The sequence below is a fragment of the Botrytis deweyae genome, assembly GCF_014898535.1.
Source record: "Botrytis deweyae strain B1 chromosome Unknown BDEW_010, whole genome shotgun sequence".
Taxonomy (NCBI): Eukaryota; Fungi; Ascomycota; class Leotiomycetes; order Helotiales; family Sclerotiniaceae; genus Botrytis; species Botrytis deweyae.
The window spans coordinates 94,295-118,625 of NW_024066217.1; the positions used below are offsets into that span (position 1 = coordinate 94,295).

Below are 24,331 nucleotides of genomic sequence, written 5' to 3' on the forward strand. Positions count from 1 at the left end.
TAGGGGTTCGTTGGTGCCTGAACTTATACTACCTACCTAGGTATTCCTCGTGTCTACATTAATCGAAAGAATATTTCAGAGATTGCAGATTGTATAATACTTCATTAATACTCGTCAATTCTACCTCTACTTCCCATTTTAATTTGCGCATCATAGCGAGGCTTCGTTTCGTAATACTTGCCAGAAACCCATCACAAGCATTGAAAAGATCTAATGTGATTGGCGTAGCTGATCAATATCAATTATGTACAGCACATGGATTGGTGGGCGATTCCGTGTGCGGGGTACCTTGCAGTCATCCTTCGTGGCTCTGGATTTCACGAGCGACGACAAGCACGGAAATCGGCCCGTCCTGTCCAGCAAGAAGAACATAAATATGTACTATTGCCCTGTGTGGTTTTACGAACTTTGTTTCTGATTATATCTCAATTCTTTCCACTTTCAAACCACGTTAGACAATTGACCGGAGCAAGTCGCCCGTCATGCTCCTGACTAAAAATTCTTCAGTTTGTTCCTTGGTGTCTCACATCATCTTGGGATACTTATTTACATCTTACAACATCATTGTCTCTGCATATGATTTCGTGATAATTGGCGGCGGAACCTCTGGTCTCGTGGTGGCCAATCGTCTATCAGAAATTCCCAACATAACCATCGCTGTAATCGAGGCCGGCTTTTCGGTTCTTAACAATACAAACGTCAGCAGTGTGGATGGGTTCACATTAGGTCTTAACACAGCAATTGACTGGCAATATGCGACGACGAGTCAGACGCATGCTGGTGGTAGAATACTGGGATATAATGCTGGAAAGGCATTAGGGGGAACGAGCACCATCAATGGTAAGAATTTCACTAATGAACGATAGTCTAGAGTCTCCAACTGAGCAATGGTAGGAATGACCTACGTGCGCGCAGCATTGCAACAAATTGATTCATGGCAAGTTGGACTTGGAAATACCGGTTGGAATTGGTCTACACTCTATCCATACTACAAGAAGAGCGAGAGTTTTACAATTCCAACTGCAGCTCAAACAGCAGCAGGCGCATCGTTTATCCCAGCGTTTCATGGACACAATGGACCTCTTAAAGTTGGATATGCGTATGATCTTAACAACGGCACACTTTTCTCTCAAGTGGGGAGTGCGTGGGAATCCCTCGGTGTGAAGAGAAGTCGGGATGTAAATGGCGGAAATGTAACTGGACACATGGTGGGACCATCTACACTGGACCGAGAGAAGAATATCAGAGAAGATGCCGCGAGGGCTTATTACTATCCTGTACAGGGTAGGCCAAATTTGCATGTATTTTTGAATACTACCGCCAGAAGAATTGCTTGGGCTGGCAATTTGGGAGCAACGTATACGGCGGGTGGTGTAGAAGTTTTAAACTCAAACGGGGAGGTTGAGATTATTAATGCGACAAAGGAGGTTATCGTTTCAGCTGGAAGTTTAAGATCCCCAGCGATTTTGGAGCATTCCGGTATCGGGAATCCAACGTAGGTTCTTGAAATCATGACGAGTAGGCGACAGGACTAACAAGTTTAGCATCCTGCAAAAATATGGTATACCGACCAAGATAATTCTTCCTGGCGTAGGAGAAAATCTTCAAGATCAACCTAACAACGCATTTGCCTATGAAAGCAATACCACATACAACGGAACAGTGCCATATGTAACATATGCTCCATTATCTTCCATCCTCCCGAGTGTGCCAGCTGCGAATCTCAGTACTTGGGCATCGTCAATATCTGCAGCAATCAATAGTTCCATTTCACCTGGCGCCATGAATTACCTCCTGACCATACAAAATGATCTCATCAACCAAAACGTACCTGATATTGAGGTCATCTTTGGCAACACAGTCAACACCGGATCTGGACCCGGTACATATCTCTACACAGCCTTTTGGACCCTCTTACCATTTTCTAGAGGGAATGTGCATATCTCTTCTGCGGACCCTGCCGTATGTCCAGCTATTAATCCGAATTTCTTTCTCGTGGACTTTGATCTGAAAGTCCAAGTGGCGATTGCAAAATGGACACGAAAATTTTGGGCAGCCAAAGCATTGGCAAGTGCATTTACGGAAATGTCACCAGGATATTCGGTTGTTCCCAAAAATGCTACGGATTTGCAATGGGAAACTTGGATCAAATCAACATGTAAGCCCTTCCCCATGAGGATTCTAGGCTGCCATCTCGTCTAAGCTTTCAGGATTGCACTTGCTAAACAAATAATAATATAGTCGGCTCAAACAATCATCCTGTTGGCACGTGCTCTATGCAGGGGATAACATCTGGCGGAGTCGTGGATTCGAATTTGAAGGTCTATCGTACCAGTAATGTGCGAGTAGTCGATGCATCCATTCTGCCTCATCAGCTCAGTGGACATTTGACTAGTACATTGTATGCGGTTGCAGAGAAGGCAAGCGACATCATCAAGAGCATGTATGGATTCGCATAAGATGGATTTGATTTGGAGTAGAGTAGATCGTGTATTTACTTCGTAGGTGAAGAAGAAAGGGTGGTATTGGTATATTGTACGGATAACTTGATGGATCGAGAATCATTTCATTCGCATAAGGCCGAGGAAGAGAAATTGTTTAGATGGTCAGACTTTATGACTTTACCCCGAGGTACTTTGATTGGTTCGTTCGGGTATTTTTATATGGTATCGATATGTCTGGCATTAATTTACCTTCTACTCGTAGGAATCGGGTCTTTACCTCCAGTCACATAGCAATCCTTCAGCTCAGTTCGAGCTCGAGCTCAAGCTCAAGCTGCAGGAGGTTCTTCATATACTTGGTGTGCCTGATTGACTGCTTTGACTGGCCCGACGACTCCATAAGGCGTTTAAGCAAATAACCTTAACCTTACCCTAATCATAGGCAGAGGAACATGGTATTGTGGCATTGTACGTAGTAGAGTTCCCCAATATTTGCTTAACCTTACCCCAAAACTCAATTCACATCACATCTCCGATAGAAACTTACCAAATTTGTCAACGATTTTCCCCGTTTAGACCGACCCCGTTAACCGTACACCATACGTACGTGCAGCGTCGTGCATCGCTGTGCATATCCTTGTGGAAATTAAACTTTTGCACTGGCCAGCGGTTAATTTTCTTTTTTTCCCCTCTTATATTTCCCGGTCCATAGGGTTCATAATTGATTGGTAACCTAATGGTATAATATCCTTGTTGACTTCAATTGCAATATATTGAAATTGCTCAATTCGAATAATACGAGCTGTATCGTATAGTGGTGAAATTCTTGCTTGAATCATCACAGCCAGAATCCCAATTAAAACCTCTCTCGGTTACGAACCATTGATTTGGATTTCATGGTTATTTGGATATGTGTGTGTGTGTGTGTGTGTGTGTGTGTGTACACCCTGAGGTTGGTCACCCAAACATTGTATCATTGTGTGATGCATGGTAATTACGGTTAATCGTGATGTGTCTGGTGTGTTATCTCGCTCTGTACCACCAAACTGGACGAACAGAGACAGATTGGCTAGATCACCAGATGTTGGATACATTTGGCTGCATGGGACCGGATAACTGCAGGTCCACCGAGACTATCAAGACTATCAAGACTGTCTAATGCATGCATCTAGCCTTATGTAGTCTATTGTTTGCTTTTTCGTCAGGGGTTTTCTAGATCGACACCCCGCCACACTTGTCAATCAATCAAAGCGTTGAAGCAGCCTTATATCGTTCGAAAGTCGAAGAAACTCTACTCTATTGTCGTGGATTCTGTTTCATTAAATCTCATATAGATAAAACATATCCATATCCATATCGACTGATATCATAAGAGACTTATTGTATATATCCCCACTCAACACGATTTTTCGATGTGTCGATGTATGAAATATTACAGTACAATATATAGAAAAGTTTAACCTATGAATTTATCCATCCGTTCATCCTAAATATCCATCCGTCATTTGCATCTTACCATCTTATTTTAACTGTGCCTCATAGGTTGTACTCCTGGCGTTGGTTTGATGGGATTGAGATAAGTAAGATCAGTACTAAAATCAGGGGTATGAAGGGAAATTACACAAACATGTGCCGCAAGTTTGCATCCTACCTACATATATTACTTATGACTAAATGTGATTTGGTCCAAGGGAGTTGGTGAGATTACGGTGTTGATGGTCGATGAATACAAAAGCATCCAAGCTACCCACTCTTTGCCAATCCTTCGTCCGTCAGATATTTTCTCTATTCAAGAATCGAGAATATCCTCCTTTAGGTTTTATTTACCACCCACGCTCTTTAGCACAACTCAGGCTTTGCCAACTTACACTCTTTTCCAAATTTTCATTAATTAATATTCTCCAATCTTCATATTCTTCTTCATAATGTTCTCCAAGATCTTCTCCCTCACCACTTTGGTGGCCGCGGCCTCCGCATACACCGTCCTCACCCCAACTCTCAACTCCACCGTTGCAAAGGGTAAACCCACCACTGTGACATGGTCCTCCGTCGATACTGATGCATCCCAATTCTCTATCTACCTCGTCAACTTCAAAGACTGGCCTCCTACCGTCATCTCCCTCGCTCAGAATGTTCCACAATCCGAGAACAGCGTCGATGTTACCATTCCCTGTGACGTGAGCAGTGATTACGGATGGCAACTAAACTTCATCAACGGAACCAATACCTACGTCATCTACGCCCAGTCCAATGCCTTCTCCCTCACCGGATCATGCGTTGACCCCACTACCTCTTCTTCCGTTTCCGTCGCTACTACCACTGCGTACGCGACCAAGAACTCAACCGTTACCGCCTTCTCTACTGCCACCACAACCGCCATCTCCAAGGTTATCGAGACCGTAACATTCACCAGCCCCATGATCTGGTTCGTCCAACCTACCTCCATCGGTTCCATGTGCGCCCCACCAAAGACCGTAACAGTCTATGCCGATGGACCTGCCCCAACCGATTGCAGCTCTGGCTCTGGCTCTGGTCCCTCGGGATCTCCATCAGGAGGTCATGGTTCGGGCTCTGGTTCCGGTTCTGGTTCGGGTTCCGGCTCCGGTACTGGTTCTGGTTCTGGTTCTGGTTCCGGTTCGGGTTCCGGCTCCGGTACTGGTACTGGTTCTGGTTCTGGTTCTGGTTCTGGTTCTGGTTCTGGTTCTGGTTCTCCAGGAACATATAGTAACTCCACTACCGGCACCAGCAAACCAAGCTATAGCGTCCTTCCATCGGGTACTGGTTCCGGACCAAAGAGCACAAGTACAGCTACCACACCTGTCTTCACTGGCGCAGCGACATCTGTTCAAGCTGGTTCAATGCTTGCTTTGATTGCTGGTGCCGCAGTTGTTTTGTTGTAGATTTTATTTATTTCTGAATTCTGATCTAGGGTTGGTATGAGAGGGGGTTTGGTAGATTGGTTGAGTTATTGTGACAGAGAGGAGAGAACAGATTTATAATAATGGGAGGAGAGAAAATCGCTGGATAGATCTTGATGTACAAACAGGCATATCCGTACGGATACACAAACAGACAGACATTTTAGTAGACGCCATATTGGTAATTGATGATTGAACAGTAATAACGAATAATGTCCTATCATGATACATATTGCAATTCTTCTTCCTCTCCCTATTCCCTTGTGTCTATAAAACGAAACAGGATCCAACAAAGTCTAATGAACCACACACTCGGAAACAAAGCCCGTCTCTGCATTCATGATGTTGAGACTCTATCCATTACATATATCAGTAGCCAAGTTGACTTAGCACGTAGTGCTCCGATCCTAAGGCTCGAGGGTCTCTTATCTTTGAAAGATACTCGTCCACTAGATTGGTAGTGCTCGGACAATGTTCGTGAGATAATCGCGATAGTGAAGCTATCGATGTCAATGCACAGCTTGGACTCTTTTTTCCCGATGGCGCAAGTGCAAGGATGAGTTCTATATATATTCAGTTCTATCGATTGCGCTGTAAACTATTGATTGTGGATCTAGAACGCGTCTTGTGAGTTTGATGTGAGTTTTCAACTATTACTCTGAAGTTCTTGCTGCTGCCGCACAAATAGGTGCTTGGATATTTTCCACGACTTATCACGAAAAGAAACGTGGTGCACGGGGAAAATCAGGAAAGCTTTCTAGAGCACTTGATATATGTTCAATTGGATATTTAATTCAGAATGACGAGGTATCAATATAGCAGTGCCGCCGGTAGCCTATCCAGTATCCACAGTAAAATCTGATATCCATCCCGTAAAACTCCCAAAGTATTGACATTCCATGTCACCAATAACCATAGCCTAACACCGCATAAACCCAAACTCCATTGATCCATATTATCTTTCAAAATTACGACTTCTTAAGTCCTCACACACCTCCCATACACATCAAGCAACCCATCTCCTTGCCTTTGCAATCCCTCCACCACCAACCGCAACCGCCGCTACAAGAGCATCCAGCGCTGAGCTCTGCGTACTCGCATCTCCCGGTGCGATAAATGGTCCTGCCCAATTAACACCCAAGATGTTATTCTTTGTATCTCTATCGTTTGCCCATATGCTCTTTGCATTGTTTGCGATGAATGTTAGGTACCTTGAATCGGGTGATGCTTGGTGAAGTTTCTGGAGATTTCTCATGAAGATTCCTTTAAATTGTGCACCATCTGCTCCACAGTCCGGTTCGCATACGTCATGAAGGATTCCGTTTGAGTCTGAAAGTGCTGCGATTGCCGCTGTTGCAATGCTTTTCGCGGTACTAAGATAAGTAGAGTCACCCGTTGCCTTCGAAAGTTCAACGAGTCCTCCCAGAACAACGCCTTGGTTATAACTCCAAACGGTTCCTCCGTTGTTCTGGCATGAACTCGTCAATCCATCGTTGATTGTTCCTTGTGCATTAATCATTCCAGTCCCTTGAAACCAAGTCCATTGATTTTTCGCAATGGTCAAATAATTCGAGCTATCGTATCCCGTTGCGCGATTAGCAAGATGAGCAGCCACGCTCAAATATAGTTCATTCGCAATAGCGTTTACATATGTATTTGGTTTGTCCCACCAAATTCCCGCAGCGCCATTTGAGCAGGGTGTGGTCGCGCCATTTTTCATGTCGGCAAAAATATCCGCAGCCATAGTCAGATAGTCGCCGTTTCCTGTAACATCGTACGCTTGAATCCAACCTAATGCCCACCAACCCTCATCGTCGTAATAATCATTCAAGAAACCCGAAGGATTCACAGTCGTTGCTTTGTGTACGGGGAATTCACTTGCCAGAGCAAGACTCTTCATGTCGCCGGTAGAATCTCCATACATTGATAGGTAATTGTAGTCTGTTAATACAACTTTCATCATTTGTAGGTTGGATTTTTGAGCCTGAATAAAGGTGTTTGACATAACACTGGTGACGGTCGATTTGACATTTGAATCGACGGCAGCGAGATCACCAATAACAGTTAAGCAATTGGCCGAATTCCACCATCCTGTTGTAGTCCAGAGTCCAGAAGTGGCGTCGTACCATGTTTGCAACTGCTTGAAAGCAGCTTCTGCATTGGCAGTAGATTGCTGCGAGGTGGCAGATTGTGAGGTGGCTATATCAGCTAAGCCAAGTACACAACACAAAGAAACAAGCGAGCGATACATTATGAGTCTTGTTAAAGTGGGAAAGAAGAGCCGGAGTGGATAGGTCCAATTTACTTCTGGGAAACGGGCTTCCCCAATGCTTTTATTCAGTTTCGTGAAGAGAGAGGCTAGGTGTTCTAGCACACAAGAGGTTCAAGAATCAATGAAACAAGGTCAGCGCGCGTTGAAATTGTGGATCCAGCAGCTGTCAATATTTGCAAGACTGTAAATGGCTGGTAATATGTGCTATGTATGCGTAGTCCATTCTTTTCAATTTTTGAGGTCTCAACTTAATAAGGTAGTTTGAACACTTTGGGATGAGGAGTTGCGGGTTTCCACAGGAAAGAGCGCCAATCGGCGGCACAATGAGGATCACTTGATACATAGGCATTGGCATTCAAAAGAAAGTTTAAGGAATAGTTTGTATTGGACGACGGAAATCTCTTTTATCTGCCGAGGCAGCAGATGTCTTTGAACTGACAAATAGACTATGTCATATTGTGGTCACGTAGGAATGGCCTGGGCAATTTACCTCCACCATTTGACACTTTTGATTTTTGTAGTTCGTGTGACGCATGTGGCGATTAGTACCTAGGTAGTTACTTTGCTTTCTAAATTGTGGAGAAAATATTGATGTTGTACCTTAGTCTTAGTGCTAGTCTGCTGATTCAAACCATTGAGTTTTGTGATGTATGCAACTGAGCCACTTGACTCGGCCGTGCCATTGTTAAACCTCCGAGGCCCTCGATTGAAACATTAACTTCGGCACTTGAAACCGTAAATCGAGTCGTAATTGAGATTTAGATCAAACAGCAAATGAAAGACTTTACATTCTTTCAAATGTTTGTCCTTTCCGAGCTTGGCCCAAGCCGATTCGCGAGATATTGTTAAATATTGACTCGTGCCAAGAGCATCTGACAGTAAGACAACAGAATGTGAATGGAAATGGAAGTCACATTAGAGGATCAAATTTACACAATCAGATTCATCTGCTAACAGCTCGGTCGAATGAACAACGAAAGGCTACTTCCGATCGACCGATTTGAATCTCCTACGTAAAATGTTACCTTGATTAGCATCATTCTTGTTCGTTTCTTCTATTCGCAAACCCAATCAGAGGACACCACGAGAGAGAGGTTGGTCAACTCTGCGCTCCGTCTCAATAGCGCGAGCCTACTGAACTTTCTGCGTTTTGATCCTTCTCTCATGTTGCTGTGCGGCGAAAAAAACAAACAGTATTATTCTGAGAGGTTGGAACTGCAGACAGTTTTTTGAACCGAGCGAAATTATAAGGTTAGGTTAGGTGTGAGTAAAGTTTAGATCGTTTGATGCTCTGTGCATATCAACACTTTGCAATGATGATACCCCCTCGACCCCCTCCCCCTCTCCCATAGGTGAGATTGACGTTACGTAGCTTTCCCCGTAGATTGTAGAAGATGGCGCATGAATTGTTAGCTAAAATGGTAGCTGGAAGACCATAATTGAGTACGTGTTCCAATGGAGTTGTATTTCTGCTGTTTTTATCAGGCAGATTATCCCGTCGTTACGTTGGCGGTGTTGGTGGTGTTGGTGGTGTTTGCTAGACGATATTGGATGTGATTCTTGGCTGCACAAGTAGGAAGGAATTAACCTTACCCATATGTGATAACCCGCAGAGCCCAAGATTTGAGAGTCTAATTCAATATAACATCCGGCGCTTCGTCCCAAGGTCAGGTAGTTTGCTCAGACTTCAAAAACAAGAGCTTCCTCTCCTCTTTTCGCCCTCCAAGCATTTGTTGAAGCCAATAACTCTTTACAACCCTTGAGAGCCCATCCCCAATTCTTCAAGAAGGTCTCACTAACCTCCCATCCCCAAATATCCCACGGTTCTCCCCAAACAATGAGGCCGGATTGTTCGTTCATGAGACCTCCAAATTCCACTAGATCATTACACAATCGATCTTCATCGTAACTTCCAGCATGCAACAATAGGTTATCGCGCATTTGAGGAATTGGCCAAAGATCTAGCCATGGATGATGAGGGATTGTGCGCTGAATCTCTGTTGGACACAATGCTTGAGGACAATGCGCTCCCGGAACAAACTTTGTGGAAAGATTAAGCCACGGGGATAGAGGATCGATAGTACAGTCCAGCCAATCCAAGTTCCAACCTATTGTTCGCGTGTTTTTGATCAATGCGCGAAAAACGTTGAATTGAATGAGGGTGAGAAGTTGATCTGTTCGTGGAGAGCCCATCGAATAATTCTTACGAGCTTCTTCCTCGAATGTGGCCAGCATCAGTCGAATCTCACAGAACCCTTGGTATCTCGACACGCGACCTGTTGTCCATCGCTTTATACTTATATCTGCCGATGATGTGGTAGAAGAATTGCTTGGTTGCTCGAGTTGGCTGGGTTGTTTCTCGATACGGAGGTTCGTTATCGATAACGGGTTCGCAGAATGTGTGCTTTTGGCTTCACCAAGGATTGATCGCTCTCGGAGCTGTGAAGCTTCAATTGAAGAATCGTTTTCGCGGTCTTCATGGGGTTTCGATGGAGCTTTACGTCTTTGACCTGACGGTACGTACGAAACAGTTAGTTAGCGACAATCACTTGAGCAAACACCAAGTCTCAACACCAATAATCCACAGCAAGAACTCTCACGGTATATCCTCTGGTTCAAGCGATTCTGTAATTTTCTTCTAATTGCTGAATCGCTTGCTCCGGTCCAATCATCGTCCATACATCTGGTCCCAGTCTGTTGAGACATACGTGTGAGCTCGACTTTGGGTGGCATGTTGCAAATCAGTTCTTGATGACCATCTATGTTTCGTCCGAAAATCGAGGATGAATCTCTCGGGAATTAGAGATTGTAGTTTGATAATGCAAACGACTTCGGGCATATTGAGAATAAATCAAAACTCGTACGAGCAGGCGATAATCGAAGAAGCTGGAGGGGTAAGGTTCTTGGTGATAAATTAAAAAGATCCAACCAAGAGCCCAGGATAATGCTAAGTTCAAAGAAGGACCTTCCCCACGGGCCACGGCGGAGCCTACTTCGACTTAGTTCTATGCAACCTGCTTATCATACATCAGTGGCAGTTATATGCTACACCCGATTTAATAACATGTGTCCAGAAAAAAAAGCACTTTTTCGAATATCACCTAATCGAATTCCGAAAATCAAAAACTTCAATTCAATCAATATAACTTCAAATTAAAAAAACTCTGTATAGAAATATAGATTTCAATTGATAGAATTTATATTTAAAATATGAATAATATTGATTGAAAATTCATTAAATTGAAAATAATTAAATAAAATTATAATTTTTGGAATAGTTTTCAGGTTTTTGAACTTTCGAAAATTGAATTTTTATTCAACTACCTCCAATTCAATAAGTTTTTAATCAAATTTATTCAAATTTTAAATATAGATTTTATCAATTGAGATCTATATTTCTATATAGAATTTTTTCAATTTGAAATTATATTGATTGAATTGAAAGCAATTGAATTATTTCAATACAGGATTTAGCAAAAAGTTGATTAGATTAAAAAAAGTCACGTTTTGGATACACATTATTAAATCGGGTATATTGGCCAATAAATGGTGCTTGAGTGGGGGCATTGTTGGATGAATATCAATGTTAGCTCGAAGTGGTCAAAGATATCAACATCAACATCTGTAATTCGGCAACAAGTGTACGTCTACCTATGAAGTCAAAGTTTATGGGGTGAATGTATTCTTTCACTAAGGTGTATGCTATATGATTCTCATGGAGTTAGAGAGATCGAACTCCGTCTGTATCTCCGAGCGTGTGATGCAAATATGGCAGATAGATGCCACATCTAGAGACTTTGTCTAGGTATAAAGTTCTCTTCCATCCCTCCCTGAAGTATACACCAGTACCATAAGATACAGTGCCTCTTCATAACTCAACCCAACAATAGTTCGATTCTAATTTCGATTTCACATCCAATCATCAAAATGGCACCACCATTCCCACTAGCACCAGCACCTGAGTCTATGCTCTTCCGCCATCGCCAACTAGCTCCAACAGCCAATGTGCGAGTTTCTCCAATCTGCCTTGGAGCTATGAACTTCGGCGATGCAGATAAGGCTCGTTTGGGAGAGTGCAACAAGGAAACTTCTTTTGAAATACTCGATACTTTCAAAGGTCTGGGTGGTAATTTCATCGATACTGCCAACGGATATCAAGCAGGGCAATCTGAAACCTGGCTTGGGGCGTGGATGAAGTCAAGGGACTGCAGAGATGAAATGGTTCTTGCCACCAAATATTCCTCCCCTTATCAGAAGCATCATCCCGGGAAAATTCAATCAAACTTTGGAGGCAACGGAACTAAGTCTCTCAGACATTCCGTTGAAACATCACTCAAGAGACTTCAAACTGAATACGTAGACCTTCTTTATGTACATTGGTGGGATTATGCAACCACCATTCCAGAACTAATGACTTCGCTCAATGACCTCGTTTCTTCCGGCAAAGTCAATTATCTGGGAGTGTCTGACACTCCTGCTTGGGTGGTAGCGAAAGCAAATCAATATGCTAGAGACCATGGTCTTCGTCAATTTGTCGTATACCAAGGGCTATGGAATGCGGCCAAACGTGATTTCGAACGAGATATCGTTCCTATGTGCAAAGACGAAGGTATGTGCTTGATTCCATGGGGGACTCTTGCCCAGGGTCGATTCCAAACAGAAGCCACCTTCCAGGAGCGTGAGAAAAACAATCCTGGCCGTCAAGGCAAGCCTTCAGTTCTTGAAAAGCGAATGTCTAAAGTATTGGAAAGCATTGCAGCCTCCAAGAACACCAATATTACAAGCATCTCCATGATATACATCATGCAAAAGGCTCCATATGTCTTTCCGCTTGTTGGGGGTCGTAAGGTTGAGCATATCAAGGGCAACATCGAAGCCCTCAAGCTTGTTTTGACTGATGAGGACATGGCCAAGATTGATAGAGCGAGTCGTTTTGATCCAGGATTCCCGCATACCTTTTTGAGTGGATCACAGTTTGGCGAAGATCAGGACACCGAGCACGAGATTCCGGATGGTGCTAAAGATGTCTGGTTAACGCAAGTTCTGGGGACATTCGATTGGGTCGAGAGTTCCAAACCTATCACACCTTCTGAGCAGAAATAGACTTATTATCTTTTGTCCAGTTCCAATATCTCCATAACAAGTGTCAATGAAATCAGTTACTTAAATAGAAGTTCAGAGTCACGAGCTCATATTACGCTTGGAGCGAGCATATTCCAGTGACATCTAGACTCTGAAAGAATCCAACGTAACACCTAGTTCTATATTTAACGGGAATTCATGAGTGAATTGATTAATGGCCGACTAGTGTTCGAAATGTATGACAAAGCTGGCTATTGTCATGCCAAGCTCAATAATCCATTGTCATCGAATTTCAAAATCAAATGTATATTGTGACTAAATCTGCCTTCCTTCTAGAATGCCGAACAGGGGAAAACCTTCTCGCTAGGTGCATATTGATCCTAAGGAGACAGGATAAAAAACTCGCTTCGGCAGGAAGGCAAAACAAGGAATAGGTCAAATTGATCCGATCTCTCGGCCCGTTTGTTGAGGGTAAAACCCGCAAAGTCTGCAAAAGAACAACCAAGTCTAACCAGTGAACGCGCGAAAACAAACAAAATTTCCTTTATAATTCCCTCTGTATACATCCCAAGATGTACACAACATTTTAGGCAAAGCCCCGAGCGGATTGCCATGTCCATGATGTTAGGGTGGAAGCTTGTGGTATACCGAAAGATAGGTACTGGGAATGCCTGCAATACCTACCCCTGTAAAACCATGGTTTGAGTCGCGACCCAAACATTATCCCAATCAAACAATGTGGAAATCTTGGCGGGAAAACATTATACTTGGAAAATTCCCTATTCTCGAACTTACAACAGCCCCATGAAAAGCTGATTGTGTCGTAAACTGACGATTCGCTTAGAGTGCCGTGCCTCGCGTGCGTAGATGAGGCTGCAAATGACCGGATGAATGAGCCGATAACTGGTGTGCGGTCATCGGACAGCTCATCAAATAGCAAGTAGTCATCCATCGGAATACATCCGTGGCCGATCTCTTGAATTGACGTCGTATAATTGGTTTGCAAGCTTGCGGCGCTTGAGTCCTTTGAAGAACTCGAATTCATTTCCATCGACCCAAGATGGGTATGATAATCAACTACTTCCATTCTCACTTTATTAGGCAGTGGAAACCTTGTAATACTGTCTGTATCTTCGAAATTTCTCTTGTTGAATTGACCAAGCTTAACTGGGCTTGTTTGAGTGCCGCCTTATAATATGTCTGTGTCGCTTATCATTAAGGGTGAAAGTTTTTTGGCAACTTTGATAGGGACATTCAAGCTTTTCAGACTTCTTGTGCCTCGTCTTGATGAGTCGGCGTAATTCTTCGGACAAGTCAAATCCTAGACTCTTACAAGAAGGCTCGTTACACTTGTGTGCTTTGCATTGTCTAGTACATCCCCATTCCGGCTTTGAGAATGGCTAAGAAATACCCCGAGACAACTTATGTATTTATCAAAGCCTTTTATGATCTCTTATCTACTGGGTAACTCTAAAGATGGATACAAGTCAAGAAGGAAACGTCATCGTCATGAGATTTGTTGATTCTATACACAGACAACACAGACAATGACCAGTATTCAGATCCATAAGCATCATATTGTGCATTAATCGGTTCCGAAGCAATGATAAAACTCAAAGCGGATACACCAACATTATATACAAAGCATTTCTAGCTCCATAGCATCGATGTTTCTTACCGATCACCAATCCAAAGCCTCCATCCATATTCTAAAGAAGCTCTTCGAAATCTTTGTACATTTTCCCCAATGAAGATCAGAAAATGAAAAATAAGACATTAACATTCGAGTTGAGCAATAGCACCGCCGATGACACTCTAGCTGCTCCAATCTACCTTTACGCTTTGGCATCTATGAAAGGCCGGCGAAGCACCATTTTGTTGTGGTCGTGTTGGTACCGGAAGAAGATGGAATGTAATTTTCCACATGAATTGACTCGCCGGCTTGAAGACCCTGTGCAATATTCTAGTCAGACTGTGGTATGATCTGAGGTTCAAGCGTTGAGGTTCAGACGTGTATGCTGAATTTAAAGTTCGAGTCGTAGATTTTGAATTGTTAGATGGGGAAGTTGCGACGATAACTTCAAAGTTCATCTCTACGCCTGCCTCGTTGTCATTTGCCCGCCCTTGAGGGAGGATCTTTGCGATTCTCATCTCGAATCACCACCCCTCGAAGACCCAACCAAGATACAGATCAACATACCCATCCCACGCTTTGAGAATTTATCCCTCTCATCAAATCCAAGTTGAAAAGCATTTTTGTTTGTTAAAATATCATTGATCATTGAAAGAAGGTCCTCAAGACCCGATATCGCATCACCATGAAAACCCAAGACAGCCACAAAGATGAAGCCCATATTCCGATGAGATTCCGCATCTTAATCTACGCATTAGAAAAAGGAGCCACGCAGATTGCATTCATGCAGGCTTACAACGAAATACTTTCAACTGTCGAGGAAACAGAGTGCGACTTATCACCAGAGATGCGCCAATCAATGGTAGAGCGCCAAGTCTGGACGAAGTTTTGTACGCAATCCAACTATTTCAATTTATTGCATGTATCTGATGAATCATACAGTCCCTGACGAGACTTCTCCGCCACCACTTGAATTTCCAGTCGCAGAGGGATATTTCGATCCGCCAGTCTCCCGAAGAGCAGTTGAACAATACCGGATTTGGCAAATGAGTTATCTCGATAGTTGCCATAATCAAAGGAGCGATAGCGAGCCGCATTACAATAAGATGCAGCAGAGTGGGAGTATTCGTCCAATTCCTGATATTAGGTCTGAAGATTGCCAGCTTCGCCACTCCAGTAATGATCTGATTCGCGCCGGAGTCGGAGGGTGCCAGCTTGGCCGGAATATACAATCACAACCATATGCATCATTTCAGAGCTCTACCCTTCAAGATTTACAACAGCCTGTCGATACCAACATTGTGAGGGATGCTAAACCCAGCTTTGCAAAATCGATCTCTCCAGTAATGCAGCATGAAAAGAGAGTAGACGCTGGTACGGAAATCGTGAGAAACAACTCGACCAGGCTTATTGACCACATGGCCCCGACATCTGAGGAGAATGTACACGCAAAACTACCACAAAGCGCACGAACATATGAAGGAGTAACGCATAATAGCGAAATCATACCAACCGGAGATCTCGCCATGGATGATTTGACCGTCATTCTAAGAGTCGATGAAGGCGGAGCGAGTACGCCCAATCAGTCAATTAGGCCTTCGAGATCCACATCGTCGATGATTGACCATTTCAATCAACAACTCAACGAAACAGAAACACCAAATTCTCAAGTCGATCTGTTTAATGGTGAAATGTTACCGGTTTGAAGTGTGTTGTTCGACTAGTTTGGACGCACGTACTCCGGAATTGAATCACGACCTTCAGTTGAGAGATCCTGTAGATGGGAAATCTATATGAGTTCAGTCTGGAGAGTTTGAAGAATCGTTTGGAAGGGGGAAAAGTATTAATATAGCAACGGTTCGATCCAACAAATCGACAAAGAATAATAGGATAGCGAGATGAGTTTTCGCTTTCATAATGGTTCTTCAATTGCTTGAGCAAAGATTAGTGTAATTGTATTCTGACAGTATTCATGAGGGTCAAAGGATCAATAACGAAAACCGGTCTGCCAAGGAAAGCGCAGAGATAATATCACACTGTTACTTAATCGTGAAGTTGGGTGTATAATTACATTAGAATTAAGTTATACTGAGTAGTCTACCAATAGACAGTCCAATTTCTCTTCACCACTCAACCTGTATCTTAACAGCTCAAATCATACTTGAGGTTACCATTTCCATCTACAACACCGAACGAGGGGACGGCATCAAAGTCCTGAAGAGAGTACCAGAAAGTGTGTCCCTGGTTGAATGCCTCGCAAGCAACGTTCTTCCAGTAAGTACGAGCATTGTCAACCGATGCAATAGCCGCATTCTCCTGAGCACCTGCAGTAGGCCATCCACTCTCGGTAACCCAAACCCAAGCACCACTTTGAGCATTCTGAACAGTCGTGCGGACTTGGTTTACAGAGTCCCAGAATAGTTGAGAACCCTGGCTGATATCGTTGTTTTGCGTGTTTTGGAAATAGGGGTAACCATCTAATCCGATGAAGTCACATGCTTTGATAACATCGACGTTTCTTCCATCAGCCCACATGGTCCATGTATCAACATGTCCAACTTGTACTGCGCTGCTGTATCCGGCAACGGTGCTCAACATTCCTCTAACGTCATAGATCTGTTGTGCGAGTGTGGAAGCGGTAGTATCTCCTCTGTACAAATCTTCCGAGCCGACAGATACTGCAACGACCCAATCGAAACCATAAGTCTGAACGGCGTGCAACAAAGCTTGTTTCTCGGCATCGTAATGAGCGGCATCCTCGGTCCAAACGCCCAAGAGAACTTTTCCGCCGGTGGCAATAGCAGCTGGGGCAACGTTGGCAATGGTGTTACAATCCGAGGATGCGTAGACTCTTAAACTGTCGAATCCACCGGGGAATGATTGGATGAGACGGAAATCGTTTTCCCAATCAGCTTGGGTCTTGCAAGCACCGTTTCCGAGGGTAGCTTGGGAGTTGAAACCTTTCCAGTATGCGTTTGCGCCGGTGAGGGTGCTCGCAAGTGCGAGGGCAATAGATGTTGACTTCATGATGATGATATGAATAGAGATTAATTTAAACGATTGTATAGAGTGCAATGAAGAACTCTGAGTAGGTATGTGAAGTGATAGGTAGATTATATAATAGAGATTGAAACAAAATAGAAAGAGGCAAGAAGGGAAAACAAGAGATACTTATTCAATTGCCAAGAACGACCGTCACCACATTTACGAGTCCCTGACGTCTTGCATACTTAGTAAATACTTACTTGCATATGAAGTGTCTTTTTTTCCCTCGTATTTTCGATGTTGTGTAAACATCGGACTGGGTTATCCGGTGTATTCGTATTCAACGTCATTTGTTTATGTTGCCTTGTATAAGTAAAATGAAGAATCTTTTCTAGAAGATCAGCAATTTATGCTTGTAAGACCAGCTTGGCGTTACTATATATAGCTTCAATAACCAATTGGACAATCTGACAGCTGTGGAAATAGTGGGGATGATGATCTAGGTCAATCTTAGAGTTGAATGGTGATTGGAAATTGTTCAGATGAATTGTTTATGCTTAATTTCTGTTGTGTAAATGGAAGATGGAAGGCAAAATATGAATGGTGTAAGCTAATGACTATTGGATATCAGGGGTGCTAGCTAACGGACTCGAGAGAAAAGGAGAAGAAGTATCAGCTGGACCAATCACGAGTCTTCGGGTACGACTGGGCTGTGCAGTGTTACTTAGCAATGGATTCATTCCAGTATTCCGATTTCCGAGTGATGATCATGGCTCGATTGTTTATTCCTTCAGGAAACTGAGGCGAGGGTGTATACAGAATTTCAGAGACTAGCATGAAACTACTCCTGTTGGTGGGGCTAATATCTGGTTGAACTGGCATTGAAAACAATTAGTAGCTTCGAAAGGGGTTCTCTGAAGTTGATACCTACCATCTTTCGTTATGAGACCCTTCTCAAGATCTAGCTGGATCATTGTTGTGCTGCACTGTACATGCTTCTTATATGTTCCCATATTTGTCTATATTTGGTAATGATTCCTAGTCTTTAAGACATAGAACTATTTGGCACAATCGTAGATTAGGTCTAGAATGTGGAAAAGGGGTCAAGACCCTCCTGTACATATTTTGCCGAAAGTATGGTGTCTTTTATTTTGACATCCCGTCCTCGAACGTTATATTCCGAATGATCCGCCCAGTTGGATCTACGAATCTTAAAAGCACTGAAGCATTGACACGCGATTGGGAATAGTAAGCCAAATCTACAGTGAGAGACGTCGGCTTGGCCATTTTTACCTCCTAGTTCTAGTACAGGAGAGAATGAATCGAACGCCAAGCCCAATGCAAGACACCTTCATCCCATATGATACATAGACGTTCATTTATTTCTTTTATTTTTGCCCCCTTCCTCATCCACACCCACTGCTCATTTCCTTATCATGAAAGATGTCCAGCCGCCAGACTTCGGCTTCTCTTCTTCTCCATCAGTCCCTATCCTATCCAGCGGTCCACCATTTCTCTGTCTCTCCTTCTCTGCCTCAAATGCGGATTTGGCCTTATTTTGTATTGCCATTTTCTTCTCCTCGATTGCTCTTAGAACATCACTTTCCCTCTCCCCAAGATTATCGTCCTCTTCGCTCAATGCCTCATATCCTAGCCTTCTCTCACTAGTTCCTACATCATCTCCCTCTTCTTCTTTCTTGAGGCCCGAAAATAACCAATCCTTACTTTTCTTCCATGCTCCGGGAGCCTTCTTTTTGGCCTCTTCCGCAATCTTCACTTTCTGTTCCCGCTCCTTTTCTCTATTCAAGAACTCTATTTGTGATTCGGTTGCAGTGCCAGATGCTGCGGCAGTTTGTGCACTCTCAAGTGCCATAGCATATTTGAATTTCTGTTCTGCGTAAAATTCGGCGCGCTTTTTGCGATTATATACCATCATATCTCCCAATGCATAGACTGTGACGCCACCGGCAATGACTAAAAGAAATCAATTAGCAGATGTACAGCTTGAGTTACCAGATCCTCCAGACTCGAATCAAGAGCAATGGATTCCCAATTGGAACCGGACAACGATGCGGGGAAATCATACATGTAAGTCCAATCAAACTGAAAGCTGTAAACCTATGCGCCTTATCCGCCCACACTCTTCCCCTTAAGAGGAACTTGTCAAAAGTCGAAATTTGTGCATCTCTAGCTTTATCTGCCGCAGCCCTTAACCTCTTGACTCTCTGTTGCGGTGTCTCTCCTGGTGGTCCTGGATTTCTCGATACGGGTTTTGGTTTTGTGGCAGCGTGTGGGGTCGTCGAAGTAAATCGTGTTGCATCTGTTGCTGAGCGCGCCATCCTTTGAAATATTAATTAAGAGGATCTTGATTTAGAAATATCGTAATCTGGTGTCGTCGTCGTATTAAAATGGAGGGTTATGATAGAACTTTCATTATCGAATGATTTTTTTCGAGATGTCAATGACCAGTGGGATTTCTTAGCGGCGGGTCATTCCGCATCCCTGCAATAAGGTTACCATACCATAAGGTTACCACACAGACTTGATGATGGAAGCTCTTTGAATTATCAATAACAATAATTACTCGAGGACTCGTACAGTATCAATTCAATTCAAAGCACCTCAAGACCAATTTATACATCTTCGGTACAGCATTTATAGATATCAACATCAAGAAGTGTTTAACCTCATATTCATGATAGAGATACTTGCAAGGACGATGATATAAACTTCGCGATATTTGCGACCTCTCATCCTTCCTTCAGTCATTACCATCACCAATCAAGAAACAATAAATCAATATAAATTCATCAATTTCGTCAAAATGTCGTCCAATAATACAACTCCAGATCTTGCTTCTGTAATGGAAATCTTAGCAAATCTAGCAAAAGCTAAGAATCAACAACAAGCTCAACCTTCCACGCAAATAGCTTCAGCTCAAACACCAGATATCACGTCACATGGTCAAGCAATCCAGCAGCAGCAACAACAACAGCAACCACAACCACAATGGTCTCAGTCTGCAGCCCCTTCAATACCACATCGTGAATCTGGTCAGCTCCAAGCTCAAGTACAGTCTATCAATAATTCAAAGGCCGTTGATCCAGCTACCATCATTGACTGGAGTGCAGGCCTGCGATGTGTTATGAGGACGATGAATAAACACGATTATGTACTCCAGGAAATTCGGAAGGTTGGTTGTATTTGCTATCAGCAGTCTGACTTGATCTATTACCTGGCTGTAAAGCATTTCACTTGAGCTTACATATACATAGATGATCAAAGTGCAACATGAGCATGAAGAGCAATGGTGGAAGTCGAGAGAAGCTCTTATAGAGCGACAAGCCGCTAGGAAGGAAGGACAGAAGAAATTAGAAGAGGTATTGTGAGTTGTTGTCCTACTATATTGATCGATTTCCGGTTATGCAAATGGTTGACCTCGATACAGGAAAGCAGTAGGTGGAGCCACATCAAGCGGGGCATCTAACACCAGTCCCGAAGAATTGGCAAGAGAGCTAGAGACATTCGACATGAAAGTTTACAAAGCTCAAACTCAAATGGTCAGAGAGATGAATGGAAAATTAAGGAGTTTAGGGATACCTTTCTTTGGGACGAAGAGTGAATTGGTCAGAATCCCTGGAAAGAAAGATGCCACGAATAGTACTGGGACGACTAGTATGGAGGGGGAGAAAGGTATGATTGATGAGGATGAATTGGTGGAGCTGCAAAAGAAAATGCTTAATATCCTGGAAGATATGTGCAATGACTGAGCTGGATCACAGCAAATCAAACAAGCATATTTCGAGCGAGCTCTTTTGTTGCATGTCGTCAGGAGGAACTCCTTCCATTAAATCTGACCAAATGGAGAAATTAAAGAATAGGAAGCAGGTCAAAATGTTTGTTTTGGACCCCCGAGTCATTTCAACATCAATGCCAAGGTCGGGGTTACTATTTTATGCATACATTTTACCGTGGTAGAAGACCACTTCAAAGAAACTGTACCTGCCGTACCCACTCATATCAATATTCTAGAAACTATCCCAGGAGTATTGCGGGCACTACAGATAATTATCATATTTCATATTACCATTCCGACCGGTATCTAGATTTCGGACTTCGAATTTCATATTCCACGCTTGAAGAATGATTGCCATTGGCGGAAATAATAAATACCATGATTGTATAGCTGGAAGAAGACGTTCCGTATTACTTTTCCAGATGCGGATGAAGCTGCTGCGGTTGCGTGATATCCCGCTCCTAAGGCTGGAAGCGAGACGGTTGAGGCTGGGATGTTTGATATTCCCTGTTGCTTTTGATATTACTCCAGTTGAGTGTGTTGAATATTCGAGGATAAATTTTGATGGTATATAATTTATAGGAAATAGGTATTCTTCTGGGTTATGTAAGACATGGGCGAGCTCCGGTCTTGAAATTATATATTTTGTCTTTCTAGGTCAAGTCAAACTTTCATATCACATTCCTTGACCGCAGTTTAACACGTATCTATTGGAGACATTTGAAGTGTTGGGATTTGTGTACCCTGGACAAGTGTCCAATCGGATCTTCACACGATGCATGAAAATCATTCTACATTTCCCAGCGCATTGTTTCTATCATTAAGTTAGTATTTCTTCCCGTGTTAAAAATCGGTCTTCAAAATATATCAAAATCACAATCACAACCATAATCACAGTCACAGTCGGTGGGAGTAAAGTCGTTGAAAAGATATTAATTCAACAAAACTAACTATGCACCACCTAAAGCCCAAAGAGTCTCAACTAATCCCTCCCAACCACGTATTGAGACATTGAAATTTCCTCCGATTTACTTCCTGACCCTCCGCCCTAAAGAAATTTGTCCGTCACTCAATGGCAGGGGTATATCAGCCCCGTTCCTTTCCCATGCCATTTTACAGTGTCACATTCCTTCCTATAATTGTCTCCGCACTCCAATCCCGCCCCGTGTGTCGTTAGTTGATGTTTCCTCTAACTACCTAGTACCCATATCCCGAGGAAGGAAGTACAGAAGAAGTAAGATTTTTTCTCGTTTATGTTTCCACAACGCTATCCATACCATGATGCTAATGTTTTTCAGGTCCTCAGCATTTGCCAGGACTTGTCATTCAGTGATGAAGGCTCTTTAGTCGAAAAGACAGTATATTGGGAAACCTGATGTGCGAGGATATTAATCAGTCGAACACACCCTTGGGTGAGAAGGAGACTCGAGTTGTGAACAAGACATTGGGGTCGTCATAAACAACGACAAGGCCGATGAGATGACGTTTTTAGTTGAGATTTGCACCCGACCACGCCTGGTCCACGTTCTTTCCAGGCCAGATAACATCATTAACATTTTCATATCTATCAATGATGGTATGAGTCTTTCGCATTTCAAAAGGCCATGGATAGAGTTCGCCAGTGGTGATATTTCCCATATCAGGTTTGTTTTCTTCAGCCTCCTGAACATAATGATCTCTGTAGTCATCTCTCCAGGTCTTCCTAACTTGAACGTCGTCAACGGTCTTGGAGAGTCCTTGAAGGGCTTCATCTGGAATAGTGAAAGATGTCGCGATGGGCTTGAAGATGACCAGTGTCTCAGCGTTTGGATCCAAAGCCTTGCCACATGCAATCATCTTAGCCGGATCGGTATCTTTTGAAATCGAGGTTTCTTTTAAAACTTGAATTGCAGAATCTTTGAAGACGGCGCCGGTACGCTGGCTGCTGGGCTCGGGTGACTGAAGAATTTGGATGGTAAGTGATGTCCCGAATTGGCCTCTGTCTAGGATTTGATCAGCCATAGTGTTGATGCGACGAGTGACGAGATCTGTTGCGTCCACCGAAGTCGATTCATTGCTCTCATGGAAACATGATGTAGGAGTGTGGTAGCAGAGTTCCTTGCAAGGGAAACTTGTGGTTATAAATCGAGTGATGTCTGCACAACCGGTGTATGAGTCGCCCCAACCTGGTACAACTGTGAGTCTGTCAAGTTGCAGTCCTTGCAAGACCTGTAGCCCATACAATTGTTCTTCACCCTCGACGGTCTCAGGAGCTTCAGGCTCATCACCCTTCATGCGAATGCGAACATTACGGATTTGGCTGATGGTAGAGAATGGTAGAAGGGAGAACTTGTCCAGCAGTGGGAAAGTATCTTCAAAGTCGAAGAGGACCCGAGTGATCCAAATGTTGCTAGTTTCTTGGTACATTTGTTTGCAAACGCGGAGGATAGCGAGTGCGTTGCGTGCTGGCAAAACCTTGCGGTATTCAGAACTGATTTGTCTGTGTCCGAATGTGAGACGAGTTGAGTCAAAAAGATGTTCGACAATCATATCCCGTAACTCTTTTGGTAGGTTCAAGAGGCGGGATCCGGTCTTTGGGCGCGAGCTCCTAGTCATGGCTCCACGATGATTTCTGAGTGGTGATCGGGAGCGGTAGGAAACCTGTTGATTTCTGCCAGGGGACCTGGAGCGTGAATCTCTTCTGCGTTCAGAATTGTGTCGATTGTTCATGTTGTTACTACTGGAAGATGATGGACGAATCGTGGATGTTTCTCTATCGAGCATTGGTAGATGTGAGAGTATTATTGGAATGTCTGAATGGATTCTTGTTTTTTGATAGAACTTGTTTGGTAGATGATTGTAAGTTGTTCTGTATGAGAGGGTTTAGCAAGAACAGTGGGAAAGACTACCCTTTTAAGCACAAATGAAATGGCTCTGAAAGCTCTCTTGCAGCGTAAGTTACGGTGTATTACCAATCATCTAGGCAGCATAGACCGTAAACATGTTCTCAAACTCGCGCAAGGCAGCTATTGACTGTATGGTAGCAATAATCAAAGCGAACGTCTCGCTTAGTTGTGATAAGGGGGGTAAAATGATTATAGTTGGGTCTTCTGAAACAGTTTTTTTGCTCGGGAACTCTCGTGAGACTGCAAATTAGCCGTATATACGCAAATTGAAGGCTACCACCTCACTTTTTTGTAATCATGCAGCCTTAAATTTGTAATC

At 43.3% G+C, this 24,331-nt stretch overlaps 11 protein-coding genes across 11 annotated transcripts; 5 read left to right on the forward strand and 6 right to left on the reverse strand.

The window, feature by feature from the left end:
- Positions 1–482: 482 nt before the first annotated feature.
- EAE98_005120 (uncharacterized protein) lies at positions 483–2,459 on the forward strand (the record flags this gene model as incomplete). Its single annotated transcript, XM_038952741.1, has 4 exons — positions 483–840; positions 895–1,495; positions 1,545–2,158; positions 2,242–2,459. The coding sequence occupies 4 exons, from the start codon at positions 483–485 to the stop codon at positions 2,457–2,459; spliced, it is 1,791 nt and encodes a 596-aa protein (XP_038810583.1).
- Positions 2,460–4,366: 1,907 nt separating this feature from the next.
- EAE98_005121 (uncharacterized protein) lies at positions 4,367–5,341 on the forward strand (the record flags this gene model as incomplete). Its single annotated transcript, XM_038952742.1, has 1 exon — positions 4,367–5,341. The coding sequence occupies one exon, from the start codon at positions 4,367–4,369 to the stop codon at positions 5,339–5,341; it is 975 nt and encodes a 324-aa protein (XP_038810584.1).
- Positions 5,342–6,365: 1,024 nt separating this feature from the next.
- Positions 6,366–7,610, reverse strand: EAE98_005122 (uncharacterized protein; the record flags this gene model as incomplete). The annotated part of the gene is made up of 1 exon (XM_038952743.1): positions 6,366–7,610. The coding sequence occupies one exon, from the start codon at positions 7,608–7,610 to the stop codon at positions 6,366–6,368; it is 1,245 nt and encodes a 414-aa protein (XP_038810585.1).
- A 1,376-nt stretch (positions 7,611–8,986) lies between these two features.
- Positions 8,987–10,810, reverse strand: EAE98_005123 (uncharacterized protein). The gene is made up of 2 exons (XM_038952744.1): positions 10,232–10,810; positions 8,987–10,141 (listed from the first exon to the last, which is right to left on the reverse strand). The coding sequence occupies exons 1-2, from the start codon at positions 10,362–10,364 to the stop codon at positions 9,312–9,314; spliced, it is 963 nt and encodes a 320-aa protein (XP_038810586.1). The 5' UTR covers positions 10,365–10,810; the 3' UTR covers positions 8,987–9,311.
- Positions 10,811–11,558: 748 nt separating this feature from the next.
- On the forward strand, positions 11,559–12,734 carry EAE98_005124 (uncharacterized protein; the record flags this gene model as incomplete). Its single annotated transcript, XM_038952745.1, has 1 exon — positions 11,559–12,734. The coding sequence occupies one exon, from the start codon at positions 11,559–11,561 to the stop codon at positions 12,732–12,734; it is 1,176 nt and encodes a 391-aa protein (XP_038810587.1).
- Positions 12,735–15,031: 2,297 nt separating this feature from the next.
- On the forward strand, positions 15,032–16,052 carry EAE98_005125 (uncharacterized protein; the record flags this gene model as incomplete). Its single annotated transcript, XM_038952746.1, has 2 exons — positions 15,032–15,236; positions 15,289–16,052. 2 exons carry the CDS (start codon positions 15,032–15,034, stop codon positions 16,050–16,052), a joined length of 969 nt encoding a protein of 322 aa, XP_038810588.1.
- A 436-nt stretch (positions 16,053–16,488) lies between these two features.
- EAE98_005126 (uncharacterized protein) lies at positions 16,489–17,373 on the reverse strand (the record flags this gene model as incomplete). Its single annotated transcript, XM_038952747.1, has 1 exon — positions 16,489–17,373. One exon carries the CDS (start codon positions 17,371–17,373, stop codon positions 16,489–16,491), a length of 885 nt encoding a protein of 294 aa, XP_038810589.1.
- Positions 17,374–17,636: 263 nt separating this feature from the next.
- On the reverse strand, positions 17,637–18,344 carry EAE98_005127 (uncharacterized protein; the record flags this gene model as incomplete). The annotated part of the gene is made up of 2 exons (XM_038952748.1): positions 17,637–18,206; positions 18,263–18,344. 2 exons carry the CDS (start codon positions 18,342–18,344, stop codon positions 18,052–18,054), a joined length of 237 nt encoding a protein of 78 aa, XP_038810590.1. The 3' UTR covers positions 17,637–18,051.
- A 410-nt stretch (positions 18,345–18,754) lies between these two features.
- On the reverse strand, positions 18,755–19,670 carry EAE98_005128 (uncharacterized protein; the record flags this gene model as incomplete). Its single annotated transcript, XM_038952749.1, has 2 exons — positions 18,755–19,305; positions 19,418–19,670. The coding sequence occupies 2 exons, from the start codon at positions 19,668–19,670 to the stop codon at positions 18,755–18,757; spliced, it is 804 nt and encodes a 267-aa protein (XP_038810591.1).
- A 485-nt stretch (positions 19,671–20,155) lies between these two features.
- EAE98_005129 (uncharacterized protein) lies at positions 20,156–21,101 on the forward strand (the record flags this gene model as incomplete). The annotated part of the gene is made up of 3 exons (XM_038952750.1): positions 20,156–20,524; positions 20,607–20,716; positions 20,780–21,101. 3 exons carry the CDS (start codon positions 20,156–20,158, stop codon positions 21,099–21,101), a joined length of 801 nt encoding a protein of 266 aa, XP_038810592.1.
- A 1,514-nt stretch (positions 21,102–22,615) lies between these two features.
- Positions 22,616–23,890, reverse strand: EAE98_005130 (uncharacterized protein; the record flags this gene model as incomplete). The annotated part of the gene is made up of 1 exon (XM_038952751.1): positions 22,616–23,890. The coding sequence occupies one exon, from the start codon at positions 23,888–23,890 to the stop codon at positions 22,616–22,618; it is 1,275 nt and encodes a 424-aa protein (XP_038810593.1).
- Positions 23,891–24,331: the final 441 nt, after the last annotated feature.

What these genes read in the sequence shown, in the direction of transcription:
- EAE98_005123 (XM_038952744.1), bottom strand. Translation starts at nt 10,364, where the DNA reads ATGCCACCCAAAGTCGAGCTCACACGTATGTCTCAACAGACTGGGACC. An exon ending in CTTGAACCAGAGGATATACC is followed by an intron (nt 10,142 to 10,231) that starts GTGAGAGTTCTT and finishes ACGTACCGTCAG; the next exon opens with GTCAAAGACGTAAAGCTCCA.